Genomic DNA, 15,043 nt, shown 5'->3' on the forward strand with positions numbered 1-15,043 from the left:
CTGACGTATAGCATAATTCAGCCCATGCTTGAAGCGTCGAGTTCTGGCTGCTTCATTTGGAACTTGATGGGGTACAAAACGGGCTAAAGCATTAAATTTGACCTCGTACTCTGCCACCGTCATAGGACCCTGACGTAAATGCAGAAATTCTTCTTCCATCTTTTCTTTCCTCCAGGCTGGAAAATGCTTTTGATCAAAGGCATCTAGAAATAACTCCCAAGTGATGACAGCATTCCCTATCCTTGATTTTATCAGTCTTTCTGTAGCTTTCCACCATTGTTCTGCCTCACCTCTGAGCATAAAAGTAGCAAAGGCTACCTTCTGCTGATCATTACATCCTAAAGTATCCAACATTTTCTCTATGTCCAATAACCATCCACTAGCCTCCAGTGGATCAACACCTCCACTGTAAATCGGGGGGTTCAACTGCATAAACTTATTTAAGGTGACGCCCGCTGTAGGAGGCGGCTCAGAACTCTCTGCTGATATGCCAGCTCCTCTACCCCGAAGGATTTCCTCAATAAGTCTTTCTTGGCTGTCCAAGAGGCGCGAAATAGGATCACGCTCCTCTACAGATGGAGGAACTTCTGGGCCCTACACAGGATTATACAAGTACAATGTCACCTGCTAAAATATAAGACAAGGATACAGATACACTTTGGAGGATGTCCACTAGTACATTGGATAAGATAACTCATCTAGCAGAAAACACTAACCACCCTCTACTCCTCACTCACCGGCAAAACCTCTAAGGGAGTATCCTGCTCCTCTCGTTCACCTGGGTTTTTGGAAGGGAGAAAACAAGAGAGTCATGAGCAAAAGGCTCAGTGAATAGACCTTACCCCGAATCAGTGAAACCAAACAGAGAGTAAATCAAGTACTAGATAATATGAATCAGAAAGAGTATCATGTTATGAATGAGTAAATGAATGTGTCCTCAATACTACATAAATGAAATATAGATAACATGTCATGTCATAATTGATAAAATACATAATCCTCGACAATGAATAAATAGATCACCACGTCATATGATCATCATAACTCTCTATCAAATATGACACATGATGCATGCCGACTATGACAATGCTATGATATCAGATACAATCATATATGATGTATATTGACCACTCAATAATCATGTATGTCAGCTAATAATGACATCATATGCATTTCTTAACATCACGATCATCACCGACATCTCGGTATAATACCATCATACTAGACCACTGTGCACAGTCAACACCCGGTACCCGGTCTCAACATCATGCCCGAAGGCTCAGAGCATACTCTGCCATCCGCAAGGAGTATCTCAAATATAACCATACCCTGCCATCCGCTAGGGTATCAACATCCATCCAGACCGGGCACCCTTCTAGCTGATAGAAATCTCGTGAGGATAACTCGCCACATATGCCCTAGCGAACGGCATGTGTCCGAATGTCTGCTGCGCACACAGACTAACGACCTCGGACGTAAGGCCAACAGGATCGCGACCATGTCGAGCGATCAATCATCCACCAAGTGCGTCCTAACCCTCGCGCCCACTCGGGTATCCTCACGCTTTTTATCAACTATCATATCAATCACATTTCATGCTTTCCTTCTAAATGACATATCATATGCATATATCCAGTACAATAACAAGCAATGCATAACAGGAATTTAGGTGGAATAGGAATCAAGAGCAAAATGATGTAATGCAACTCCAACCATGTATCTAACACATGTATACTCATGCTAATCTATCACATGCATACTCATGCTAATCTATCACATCCATACTCATGATAGAAATCATCCCGACATAAAACCATAATAGCATAATCATCTCCAATCATCTCTATATATCACCAATGTACTCATATCCCAGATCAGTCTAATCAAGTGCATGATAAATATGCTCGACTGAAATCATCTTTATATAAAGTCATATAATCATGCTGGAGGCCAAAACATGCATGTACATAATATATAATATAACCTAATTTGAGAAAGGGATCTAGGGGATAAGACTACTCACCCCACGGCAAATACCAAACCACCACTCGTTCACGCTGTTACGATAACGATCAAGCCTCGATAGCTAAGTCCACAGGGTCTTGAACAGGGGGGTCGGGATCTGAAATTATTTGTAACAAATATGTCAGTCTTTTTATTAATTAAAATTAACCCGACAAAAGACAGTATCTTGTTGTAAGTATGTACTCTTCATTTCTATATTTGGTTCATTATTTATTAACCATAATTATATTATTTAATAGTGTATTTAAAATATATTTTATCTGTCTATTATTCTCTTTGATAATTAAGAAAATAAGAATTAAGTTACTACAAATAATTACGTAAGAATATACGTATATAACCCTAATAATTACTATTACCTACTTAGGATTAAAATAATAATTTATATTGCAGGTATTTTACTAAACATGATATAATTAGAATGATATACTAACTATGATATGATTGTATTTAATTTGTACAACTTAAATACATTAAATTACTAAGCTAAACTAATTGTGCACACATATATATATATATATATATATATATATATATATATATATTTATATAGTGCTGGGCTCAGTCCAGCACCATGCACAGCAAGGCGCTGGGCCGAGCCCAGCGCCTGGCGCTGCAAGGGCGCTGGGCCGAGCCCAGCACCACTTGCAGGGTGCAGCCAGAGGAGAGAAGGGAAGAAGGAGGAGGAGGAGAGGAAGAAGAAAGAGAAGAAGAAGAAGAAGAAGAAGAAGAAGAAGAAGAAGAAGAAAGAAAAAGGAAGAAGAGGGTTGGGCCATGGGGGAGGGGTGCGGCCACTGGTGGCCACTCAGCGGCCGGCCTCTCGCCGATGGCTCAATCCTCCAGCGGTTCCGAGAGGAAGCCGACAAGGAGGAAAAGAGAAATAGAGAGAGAGGTGGAGAGAGAGAGAGAGGGAGAGAGAGAGAGAGAGAGGAAGGGAGGCTCACCGGAGCTAGGGGAGGTGGCGGCGGCAGTGGGTAGAGAGAGAGTGTTTGAGAGAGAGAGAAGTAGAGAAAGGTCAAAGAGAGCTCGAAAGAGAAAAAGAGAGAGAGAGAGGAAGAAAAGGGAGAGAGAGGCGGTGGGGAGGAAGGCTGCGGCGGCGGCGGGGGCCCACCGCGCTAGCTGGCTCGGCCAGGTTGGCCGGGCCAGCGCTTGGGGCGCGTGGCGCCCATCTCCGTTGCCACTGCATGGCACGACAGCTCGTGCCATGCAGTGCAGAAATCTTTTTTTTTTTTTTTTTTTTAACCTTGGGTTATTACAATCTATCCCCTAATGACTTTCCTACTTCACCCACAGGCGACTGCCTCCATCTTTTTCCGATGTGTCTTGCTTTGCTTTGTACTAAATGGTCTTCAATCTTCTCCACCCCCTGCCCAATACAATACCAATATCTTATTTTTTGTTTTGCACTATTGCCAAAGTTGGCGAGCCGAGCTTGAGTCTCATCTAGTTGGGCCTGAGTCAAGCTAAGGTGAGCTTTTCCAACTTGAGCCAGAAAAAAATTACCTATCAAGTTAAGTCGAGTTGGACCTAGCTCGCTTAAGCTCCACTCATTTACACCTAGACCATTCCTCACATTTGCCTCTAAAGGACAAGAGTCATTGATAAACTAAAACATGTGCTTCTCCTCAGCCTTGGGAGACTTAGCAATGGTAAGTTAATAAGTCCCCCACACATACATACATACATATTAAGGCACTATCAAGATTTTTTGTTCTTCAATTATTTTGTAAAATGTTGGATGTAATTTATAATTAAAAATATGTAGGAGATAATTTACAAATAAAAACACATAAGTTATTAACCATGAATAGAGGAAAATGTAGGGTTCAGCATATAAATCTTTCTTTAGTGTAAATTGAAACTTATTTAACATTTTGTAAGTTCCCCACTCATCCAGTACTCTTTAATATTTAAATGTACACATCTATGTGTTTCACTACAGTATCATGTAACAGTAAATTATTACGAATTACTAATTAAAATTACTCACAATATCTCATTCTTTGTACTCAAAACAAAGTACACTTTCTCCCTCTTTTATTGTCTCCCACCTAAGATTACAAGCTTCAAATATTCTATATCCCTTTATCACTATGTATTTTCATTTATCCCGTTCGGTTGAAGAATAAAAACCTCATCCATACATTAAAAATATCTTATTCATGATTTATAGTAAAATACTCTCAAATCCAGTATAATTAATATCATGATTAACATTCTTATGGATACCAGACCCCATGTTTTTGTTTTCTTATTCCAAACTTAAATAATCTAGAGGAAGGAAAAGGTGGAGACCTTTTACTTGTGTTGCGGAGATCTCTAAGTCTTCTTCCTTTGCTTTTAAATCCCCTGTTTCTTTCTCTTCTTGATCTTTTCTTAGAATTCCTTTCTCGTATTATTTTAAAACTTTTTGATATTATATTTTAGGGTGTCCAGTGAGCGTTAATAGCTGGGCTCCTCAGTGCAGGTGCAGCAGCTGTGATTGGTTTTAGGTTTCTTTCAAGCTACAATTGATGGTGAGTTTCATTTTCGTATACCGTCGGTTATAGCAAAGAGGCATTGAGAGAGTTCCTACTTCCTACCGACCCAAATAGAATTAGCTAGGCATGGGCGGTGGTTTTCTTTCTCTAAACTCTTCCTAATGAATGCGGTCATTAATTAAGTAGAGTCGATAAATATCTTTCTGAGGGCTATGAGTTCGATTCTAACCTTAAATAATATTATAGAAAAATTATTTAGTGATTTGATTTAATTCGGTTGATGGCTCGATAATGTGGTTAGCTTCGATGAACAGCTTGACAACGCGATAACTTAGAGCAGATCTCGACAACGTTTGATTTAGAATAATTATTCAACAAAATATATGATTCGAAATCTAAACTGTACAACTAAAAGCTAAGAGAAATTTATAAACTTATAAAATAAAAGAAAATAAAATAGGAGCGTAGCTGCCAGCTGGTACCCCTCGTCCTAGTGATCTGATTAAAAAATTGGGCCCACGCATTGGATACTCCGTCCTTACAGTATGTATAAATATACCAAATCCGTTTCCGCTCATCTCTCTCGCCGTCCACTCTCTCTCTCTCTTATCAACTTCTTCATCCCTTTGCTTCGAAACCCTAAGAGTCGCCTCCGGTTTCTCCTTTCTTCCCCTGTTTCTCTGCAAAGTCCCGTCCTTGACCCCGTCGAGGAATCGCAGACGTCGGCGTCGCGGTCCTCATCCATCACCGGCCATGAACCCGGAGTAGGTGCTCGACGCCGTCGGAGCCTCGTAGGAGCTAGCCGGCCCCGCCATCTGACTCGTTGGTGAGTCCTGTTTTCCTCCCCTCGTTTAATTTTGTTTCCATTTACTATTTAACCTTTCTCCGGCGAAATCACGCTTTACCTTCCTCTTGGCTTTTCTATCTCCCTCGCCCGTCGGCCACCCCGGCGGACGAATCCTCCGCTCTCTTTAGTAATTGTTTTATGTTACCTTGTCGTAATGTACGTCATCCTAGTTAATGCTTTGCTATGTTGGTTGAAGGAATTAAATTTAAGGAAAATTGATTAAAATTACCATGCGATTTTGCTTTTATTATCATCTATTTTATGGATATTTATCAATTCTATCCTATATTTTGGGTTTAACCCTTCAACCACCCAAGTATGTGACTAAGTAGAGAATATTATGCCCAAGTTAAATTTAATAGGTGACGAAATAGAAAATATTTTTAGGTGCATAATTGCTGGTTTGTATCGACGACTTCAAGATCGTGGACGAGACAAGAATTAGTCAGGTTTCACTCCAGCGAGGGACACGTGTATCTTGAGATTAAGTGTTTCAGAGCGTGCAGCCGATCCCTCTCAACAAACAGCCCCACCAGCATCGACCTTTCTCCAGAGTCCTTACTCATCATTCATCCATGGGGCTTCCATCTGAGAAGGAGAAAGGCAAAGGTCCCTTCTTCGCAAGCTGCTCCATAGAGGATGCTGTGGGCATGGTGAGGCACCATCCGATCCCTTGCATGTTTGGCCTCTCCCTGCTGTTCTTCATGGGGGTCGAATACACCCTTAGCATGGTCCCCTCCACTTCAGCTCCCTTGGACATTGGCTTCATCCTAACGCACCGTCTTCACACCATACTTGCCTCCAGGCTCGCTCTCAACTCTTTCCTTGCCGCTCTCAATACCGTAAGTATCCATTGCAATTTCGTATCTATCGTCATCATCCTCTAACAAGAAAGAGGGAGTGATTGTGGTTTCTTTTATTGTTTTTATCTTGAGAGCTCGTCTGGCAGAGTGATTTTATTGTAACTATTTCACAGGTGTTCGTGGGCATGCAGACGATATATATCCTGTGGACCTTCCTTGTTGAGGGGAGGCCGCGTCCGACCATTGCAGCTCTCTTCATGTTCACTTGCAGAGGAATACTTGGGTACTCCACCCAACTCCCGTTGCCTGAGGTAGCACCAGATTGGACAACTTGGTTGCCCTTTTTATTCCCTTATCGTGGCACTAACAAATTGAACTTCTCCAATGATCGATTGGTAGGGCTTTCTGGGGTCCGGCGTTGATTTCCCGGTGGGCAATGTCTCCTTCTACCTTTTCTTCTCAGGGCACGTCGCAGGCTCCATGATCGCATCGCTAGATATGAGGAGGATGAGGCGATATGAGATGGCGTGGGCATTCGATGTCCTCAATGTGTTGCAGGGGATTAGGCTTCTGGCCTCAAGGGGCCATTACACCATTGATTTGGCTGCTGGCGTCGGTGCCGGTTTCGTTTTTGACATCCTTGCAGGACAGTATGAAGAGAGCAAGAGGCACGTCGTCGTCCAGCAGCAGAAAATTCAATAATGCTGCTGCAAGAACAACGCTCAATTACACTACCATCTGTTCCATTCTGGACCGACCTCAAACCAACTACCATTGATACCAGCAACTTTATTAATCCTTCTTTCTATATTGGTGCTGCTAGGACATCGGCTCAACCGTGCGTTTCCTTTAATTAAATTTCCAGTTCTTAATTGATCCTTCTCCAACCTGCTAGATGATCGCCAGATCAAACTGGCCTTTTTCTTTGAGTATGCATCTAGTTTATGTGGAGCCTTGTCAATCCTTCTTTCGCTGCTTGTTTAATTGTAATATCAACCAACTAGTCTTTTTGTTGAATATCTAGTTCATCTAATGTTCAATCAATAGCTACAACAATTCTTCGTCCATTTGTCTTACTATTGAATTTTTTTCCTTTGGAATATAACTTCCAATATTAGATAAGAAACCAATATCTGCCTCAGAATTTTAAGTTCAACACTTTTATTTCCACAGTAAATTCAAAAGTAATAAACCATGATCCACATATTACCAGTTACAGAGTTAAGTAAAGATTAACCTACTTTTGTCTGGGTGTCCAAAATCTAGTACATAAAGATTTATAACTTCATCAATGCTCTTAATTTTTGTCATGTTGGTTACTTGGTATTTGGTGAAGTGATGCTTTTTGAGAGCCCTCATAAATTGGCATGTTTGCGCTACGATTTTAGTTGCAGTGACAATTTTGTGTCTGCATTGCCAGCTTCTCATTCGCGAAACAGTTTCAGAATTTGTGGATTGGAATTGAGCTTTAAACAAAAGCAAAACAGTGTATGATGCTTACTCCGAAAAACCAGGCGTAGTACACAAAGAGAAAAGGTTAAATCTAGGGAAACTTATATTTTACCCCTCGTTAGGCTTAAATTTATTTTACCCTCTTATAATTTTATTTGTATGGCTTTTACTCTGCTATGCTCAAGACTAAAATATAACCATCATTTTACTTAGTTATGATCTACACTAAAATGCCCATTATATTTTTTTGAATATATTTGGCCAATTTAGAAGTTGAATTTGAAAATTCTCGTCAGAGGCTAAGTTTGTAAATGATTTAATAAACTTTTTAACACATCTAAAATAATATAGAGCAGATTTTAGATAATAAAGATATAATAAATATTAAACATATGTATATTTTTATGGTATTTTTGTCATCTATAATTCAATTAGTATTATTTTAAAGATTTATTATATTAGCCCCTTATACTTTAACACAGTACCATTTATCTCCTTTTATATTAAAGTGTACTGATATCTTTTTATACTTTTGAAAAGTTATAACTAAGTCTATCAGATAACTTTTCTGTGAAATAAAAGTCACATATCAAATAAGTAAATTGTAAGTTATTTTTAGATAGGCTAGATTAATCTCGTGAAGGTCAAAAAATAATTCTTACGCAATTTTTTCCTCTCCTCCTTCCTTAGATAATTTATAAAAAGAAAAAAGATTTTGCTCTCTTCTTTCTCAAGTCATTTTCTTTTAAACCTCTCCATCCCCATCTTTAAACCTCTCCATCCCCATCTTCCCCCTTATTAGGAACAAAATGGGACAAAAGGAGGACCTTGCATCTCTCATTCTTTCTTTTAACCAGTAGATGTGATAGCATTCGGTGGGTTGAGAGGCAGAGCAATACATTTAATATTATCTAAAGTTAGATTGTTAATTTTAATTTGTAGGCTAATAAAATCTAATATTTTACTCTAATTATAGAAGAACAAAAAAGTAATTTTAGAACATCCGTTAACAATATCTAAAGAGTTGTAGCTTTTTAAAAATTTAGGATATATTTATATACTTTTATAGTATAAAAGGGTAAAATAATATTTGGTCAAAGTATAAGATGACAAAATATAATTAAATCTTATTTTAAATGTGTTAGAAATTTATCTAATATTTATAATTTTGTCTCTATCGAGAATTTTTTCAACATTTAGTTTAGTCAAATATTTATAAGAAAAATATCTAATATTTATAATTTTGTCTCTATCGAGAATTTTTTCAACATTTAGTTTAGTCAAATATTATAAGAAAAATAATGGCCGTAGTTTATATATATAATCATAAGAAGATAAAATGACGGAAATGAAACTTTCGGAGTGAAGTAAATTTAGACCTAATCAAAATAGTATAAAATATAATTCCTTCTTCAAGCATAATTATAAACTATTTCAAAAAGACAAGAGGTGGAAAAGCAGACAGTATTAATGTGATTTGTTGACAAATTCCAGGAAAGTACAAGACGGTGGAGATGAACATTTCCAAAATTTGAGCCATCTACAGCACTCCAAACTGTAGACTCCAGTAGACAACTCCACATCGTGATAGCAGGATTTCTGATGGTCCGTCTGCATTAACTATCTCCACCACATTGATAGAAGCCTGCCATGAAGTTGCCCTGAAACCCTGCTCCACCTACTCCTCTCCTTGATTTCTTTCTCACTTCGCCCCCACCCAAAGGTTGGATCATAATGCCATTATTCTTAATGGGTTCCTTCGAACCTCGAGCCTCTAAGATCTACTGAACATTAACAGCCTTGACAAAGTGATGGTTTTATCAATTTAGGACACCTCTCACTGTTGTATCCGACGTCGGCAACGAGGAGAGGAAGGAGTGCAAGAGTGCAAGAGAGAGTAGAGTGAGAGAGTGACCGAAAGAGAGATAGAGAGAGAGATTTAAAGAGAGAGAGGGAAGGCGGTGGGGCGGGGGGGGGGGGGGGGAAGGGGTTTGGCGGTGGCTGCGGCGACGCGAGGGGGTGTTTCATTTTTCTTTTTTCTTTTTTATTTTTTTATTTTTATTTTATTTCCTTAAGGCTGGGTTGTTACAAGTACACTTTAGGGAGGGAATGTGTTTTTCGGAGAAATGGTGCGAATGGGTGTATGCTTGCATCTCCTCCCCCGGTTTACTCTTCTCATAAATGGCAGCCCGTCGAACTGGATCGTGCCCCACCGAGACCTCTGACATGGAGACTCTTTATCACCATACCTCTTCATATTAGTTTCCTAGGTTCTCACCGGAATGATCAATGCAAGGGTTGATAGAGGGGAGCTACACAGGTTTAGAGTGGGAGATGTCCACCTGTCCCACCTGCTTTATGCTGATAATCTACTCTTCATGGTGGAGGCCTCTAGAGAAAATACCCACTGCATGCTAGATTGCTTAGGGCACTATAGGTATTTCACTAACTAGAAAGTCAACTTGGACAAGTCAAAGTTGTACCTGCCAAAGAGGATCGGGGTAGATGTTAGGGAACATATCAGTAAGGTGCTTAGCCTCCAAGTTACAGAAATGCTTTTCAGATACTTAGGGGTGCTTATCTCCAGCAAAAGGGTGAAAGTCAGGAATCACCGAGCAATGGTGGAACGCATTGAGAAGAGGCTAGCGGCATGGAAAAGGAGCCTCCTCTCCCAAGCCAGCAAAGTAACTCTTGTTAACTCTACCTTGATGCGGATTCCAGCGTACTGGTTAGGCAGCTCTTGGTTATCGGATGTCGTGCTGGAGATGATGACAAAGAGAGCTTGGTCCTTCCTGTGGAATAGAGGATCATCCCATGGTTTACATTTGATCAGTTAGGACATGGTAACTTGTGTAAAATAGGAAGGAGGGTTAGGTGTACGAAGACTCAAAGATGCTCGAACGGCAGACCTTGGCAAGCTTGTTTTCAAAGTCCTCAATGGTGAGCAGACGTCGTGGGTGAAGATCATCAAAGCAATATATGGAAGTCTAGACCCACGGGAGACAAAGGTTCCCATTACGACTTCTTGGTTCTGGAGGGCTCTAGTCCGCACATCTAGCAGGCTGAAGATGGGTTGCCACAAGTTAATGGGAAATGGTCGGAATACTAGAGCAGCTTTCGAGCCATGGCTGTCCGAAGTCCCCTGGTGTCTGCAACCAAGGATCATGGCAAACAAGCTAATGGATGAACAGCTGATGGTGGTAGATATAGTCGATGGGCATCACTAGACAGTGAAAAGGCTCCTCAAGGAGGCAGATATGGAGCTTGCCTTTGAGATCTCTTCTCTCCCCATGGGCATTGCCACCATTGAAGATACGTGGATGTGGTGGCTACACCCAAGGGGCGAGGCCTCGGTCAAGTCCATATATGCCTTTCTCCAACCTCAGCGGACAGAGCAATAGGCCGGATGGAAGACCTTATAGCGGCTCTCAGTTGCACCGAGACTGAAGACCTACTACTGAAAGCTGTTTTGGGGTAGGCTTCCAACAAAGGATTATCTGTACAGAATACATATAGGTCCGAAGGGGCAGTGCACTATGTGTGGCCTCGTTAGAGAAATTGTTGAGCACCTCTTCTACGGATGCAGATATAGCCTAGCCATCTAAGAGGAACTACAAGCAACGAAGGGCATGGAAGGAGGGATTACAACCGGCACAAATTGAATAACAATGGACTGGGGCAGAGGTGGAGCAGAAAGTCAAAAGACTAAATGAGTGATCGAAGCCACCTTATGGTATATATGGAAGCAGAGGAGTGCTATTGCTTTTGGAGGTATCGCGGTCACTGAGGTTGAGGTGGTTCATCAAGCTCTAGCACTTGCAAAGGAGTACAAGCCGCCTGATAAGGGCCCTTCTCAGACACCCAGCAGGGACAGGAGTAGATGGCACCCACCGAAGCATGGGTGACCAAAGTGAATGTGGACGGGGCATACACAGCAGGTGCCTGCCAAGGTGGAGTGGCGGCAGTGGCAAGGAATGCCAAGGGAGAGTTGGTGCAAGCAGTGCTAGAACCTTGTCCAAGTATATCGGCTTTATTTGCGAAGATGTGGGCAATTAGGCTAGGTCTAAAGATGGCCAAAGGAACCCACAAGTTGGTCACCGAATCTAATTGCCTAGTGGCAATTAGCATAATGAACAAGCAAACCCAAAACTCGTGGCTTGTTAGGAACGTGGCTCTCGAATGTCTTAGCATGGCTAGGAGGTTTGGGGAGATTAAGTTCATGCACGTAAAAAGAGATTGTAATTTTGTGGCTGATTGGGCAGCGGCAAAAGGTGGTTAGATCTCCGGGTGTTGAATTATCACCCCCAAATTCACCACCTACCCAAAATTTTGTAAACTTTTGGCTACCGATGCTTTAACGTAGAGGTAGCTATTATGAATTCTAGCTGAAAACAGCTCCTCAGTTCCAAAAAAAAAAAAAAATTGTTTGGTGGGAATAAGTGTAATACCCAAAAAGAATTAAAATAAAATAGGTGCACTAATGGTGGGTGGTGTAGGTGCAAGCCTAACCCTGTTCTTATCCTTATTTCTTTTTAACTATCTCTTTTCTTCTATCCCTTCCTCTATCGCTATCGTCTCTTATGACTCCTCTAAAAAAAAGTTAGACTATTCAATTGCTTCAAAATTGGAAGAACACAATTTTTCTAAAAATAATTTACAAATAGCACTTTACACTTTATCTATTTTGTGGTTCACACCTCATCTTTGAAGATTATATATTTTGACTCATTCTTTTTTCCTATAGTTTTCATTTAACATCATGACGTGTATTATAATATAATATTTCTTTGTTAATACCGTTCTAACTAGTTAACTTAGGATATTAAATAAATTATAGAGAAAAATAAAGTGTCAAAATATAAAATCTTAAAGATGAGGTGTGAATCACAAAATAAATAAAATATAAGACACGATTTGTAAGATTCCTCTTTTACAATGATAAATCGTGGACAAAATCACATTTATTTGAATTGTACAAAGTAGACTAAGATATATCATTAAGTTACATAACTTATAGAAGATCATATCATGCAAAGAAAACTCAATTGGTACAAAATTAACTTCCGCAAACAATGTTGGATGGAATGAAAAACATAAGGTAACTTAAGTGGCCTTCCGACGACGTTATCAAAGCTGCAAAGTTAAGTTTTATAACATTCATCTAAGTGAGAACTTAAAGAGAAATTTATGTCTCGACTTAGAGAGTTATCTAATTTTCTCAGAGTTTATTTTCATCATTGAGTGAGAAAAGCATATACACATGTTCAATTACTTATACAACAACTAAGAATGATCCACATGCGTTGGAAGAGCTAAATTGTTCATTGATATCTACATTATTGACATATACTTTTGAGGTTTAATCCATTATTTGGGTGCTTACCAAAGTGAGACGATCTTCTTCGTAGTGATGGTTAAGTTCATGTTCAAAAGATTATGTAATTATTGCAACATTAGAGTGTCGAGAGAGATTGTAAGTAAATTTTTTTTATGACTTAGTGAAATAAGATCAATCAGCTTTGGATATGTTTGCAGTTTTTCTTTTCTATGTGAGAGATTTTTCACATTAAAAAATGTGTCATAATATACCATATTTTTCTTTTCTTACTAGTAGTTGACTTTTGATTTTCTACTCTCAGATTTTTTACTTACTGACTTGAGTTTAGTTTTCATAGTTAGAGTAGTATTTAGATTTCATTTTCCTACTTGATTTGAGTTTTCAAGATGTAGCATATATAATGTCAAACAAGATATCAATGTAAATAGAAGTCTTATATCTTTCATGTTTTTTGTTAATAAAAGGTTGAGAGAACGTGTTTTCACATCCAGCTAGACGTGATCATCGGGCGAGCCAAGTTGGCCACTATGTTCGCTAACCCGCCCGCTAGTGGGTTGGGCTAGGCTAGAATTGTTTAGTACGTTATCGCCCGTCGGCCCATGAGAGAGCGAGCTAGCTTGGCTAGGCCAGGCTAGCGCAAATTTTTTAATTTTTTTTCTATTAACTTTTTTTTAAATATTAATGTTCCTCCCTTGTTTAGAAAAAAAAATAATATGTTAAAAGTTTAAATAGTACATAGTACTAAACAGGTGGGCTTTCATGCATGCCAAACGGGTGGGCTTTTGAACCAGGCTGATGGACGAGCTTCCGGGCCAGGCCGGGCAAGTGGGCAAAGGGCTGGCCAGTGCCGCCCATTGGTAGTTTGGGCTCCAACCGAGTCAAGCCCAAAGCGGGTTCGGGCTGGGCTTAGCCTAATCCAAATCGGGCGGATTCGGGCTGGGCCGTTTCATCAGGCCTACATCAAGCTAATTAAAGTGGATGTCATGATGTTTCATGTGGATTATCAACTCTAGGAAAGGATATTTCATAGGTTTCATAAATAAAAAAACTATATTTATATTATACTTTATATGTGCAGATACGGTTTTTCTAGATACATGAAGCCAAACTGCCACTCAAAATTTTAAAACATAATAGTGAGAGAGAGCTGAGTGGGGGGTGGTGGTGGTGATGGTGGTTAGGGGGTTGTCGCAAATTCTCTAGCCACAATGCGTGGCTCATTCGTCCTCCATCGTTGAAATAAGCTTGTTGGCTTGGTGCAGGGCTTTGAGCTTGGGTTCAAGACAACGACAGCATAGGTGCTAGTTTGTGGGGCTCATTGGTCAATCAGAGTCACATGGGAGAAGCAATTATTCGGATAGAACCAAGTTCACAACAAAAGAAGAGCCAAGGAAATGGCGCCAGATAAGAGATTGAACGAGAGGTTCAAATCTTGAAGGTGGAAGAAGAAGAAAAAGAGGAAGGGAAAAATGAGGGAAGATAGTTGAAACACCTAAACCTCCAAATACACGTGTAAACTGCGTGGGTAAATCCCCCCACACAGTGCATCACATGACGTGTCAGTATAAGAATTTCATAAGGCACATAACAGCACAAATTTACTATAATTAAACTCAACCATAAGAGTCCGGATACAAGTTCCACAGGCCAAAACAAGCCTTCCTAATATACATCCAAAATACAATGCTAAAGTCCAAAATACATCATCAATCATAACACCATCGCAGGGGCTTAATACAACTAATAGACATACTGAAAAGAAAGGCAGCTACTCCTCACTACCCGCACCTACGTCCCCTAGCTCAAAAATAATGCCATCAAGAGGTGGTGAGCTTACAGCCTAACGAATAGGATCCATACCATCTAAAATAATGAAATCATATGTGTATATACATTGTATGCTTATATTTGCTAGCAATAACAATATGCTTGTTGAGATGGCTTAACATGAGTTACTAAATCAATGCAATCGATAAAGATTATCGGTCATTATCCTGGAACATGCTAGTTCCTAACGTATCAAGATAAGTCCACATAAATATAAAGCTTGATACAATATCTTATCCGTACACATCTCAATCATAGTGTTTGCATGTTA

The 15,043-nt window shown here is 39.8% G+C and overlaps 3 protein-coding genes across 3 annotated transcripts; all 3 read left to right on the plus strand.

Annotated features, from left to right (window-relative positions):
* The first annotated feature begins 5,082 nt into the window (after positions 1 to 5,082).
* On the plus strand, positions 5,083 to 7,220 carry LOC140770214 (phosphatidylcholine:diacylglycerol cholinephosphotransferase 1-like). The gene is made up of 4 exons (XM_073111278.1): positions 5,083 to 5,331; positions 5,740 to 6,194; positions 6,329 to 6,466; positions 6,555 to 7,220. Exons 2-4 carry the CDS (start codon positions 5,928 to 5,930, stop codon positions 6,855 to 6,857), a joined length of 708 nt encoding a protein of 235 aa, XP_072967379.1. The 5' UTR covers positions 5,083 to 5,331; positions 5,740 to 5,927; the 3' UTR covers positions 6,858 to 7,220.
* A 3,005-nt stretch (positions 7,221 to 10,225) lies between these two features.
* On the plus strand, positions 10,226 to 10,834 carry LOC140769885 (uncharacterized). Its single transcript, XM_073110773.1, has 2 exons — positions 10,226 to 10,363; positions 10,469 to 10,834. The coding sequence occupies exons 1-2, from the start codon at positions 10,226 to 10,228 to the stop codon at positions 10,832 to 10,834; spliced, it is 504 nt and encodes a 167-aa protein (XP_072966874.1).
* A 653-nt stretch (positions 10,835 to 11,487) lies between these two features.
* On the plus strand, positions 11,488 to 11,886 carry LOC140769886 (uncharacterized). Its single transcript, XM_073110774.1, has one exon. It carries the CDS (start codon positions 11,488 to 11,490, stop codon positions 11,884 to 11,886), a length of 399 nt encoding a protein of 132 aa, XP_072966875.1.
* Positions 11,887 to 15,043: the final 3,157 nt, after the last annotated feature.

This window comes from Typha angustifolia, chromosome 11 (assembly GCF_048772165.1).
Source record: "Typha angustifolia cultivar Huaian chromosome 11, ASM4877216v1, whole genome shotgun sequence".
Classification (NCBI taxonomy): Eukaryota; Viridiplantae; Streptophyta; class Magnoliopsida; order Poales; family Typhaceae; genus Typha; species Typha angustifolia.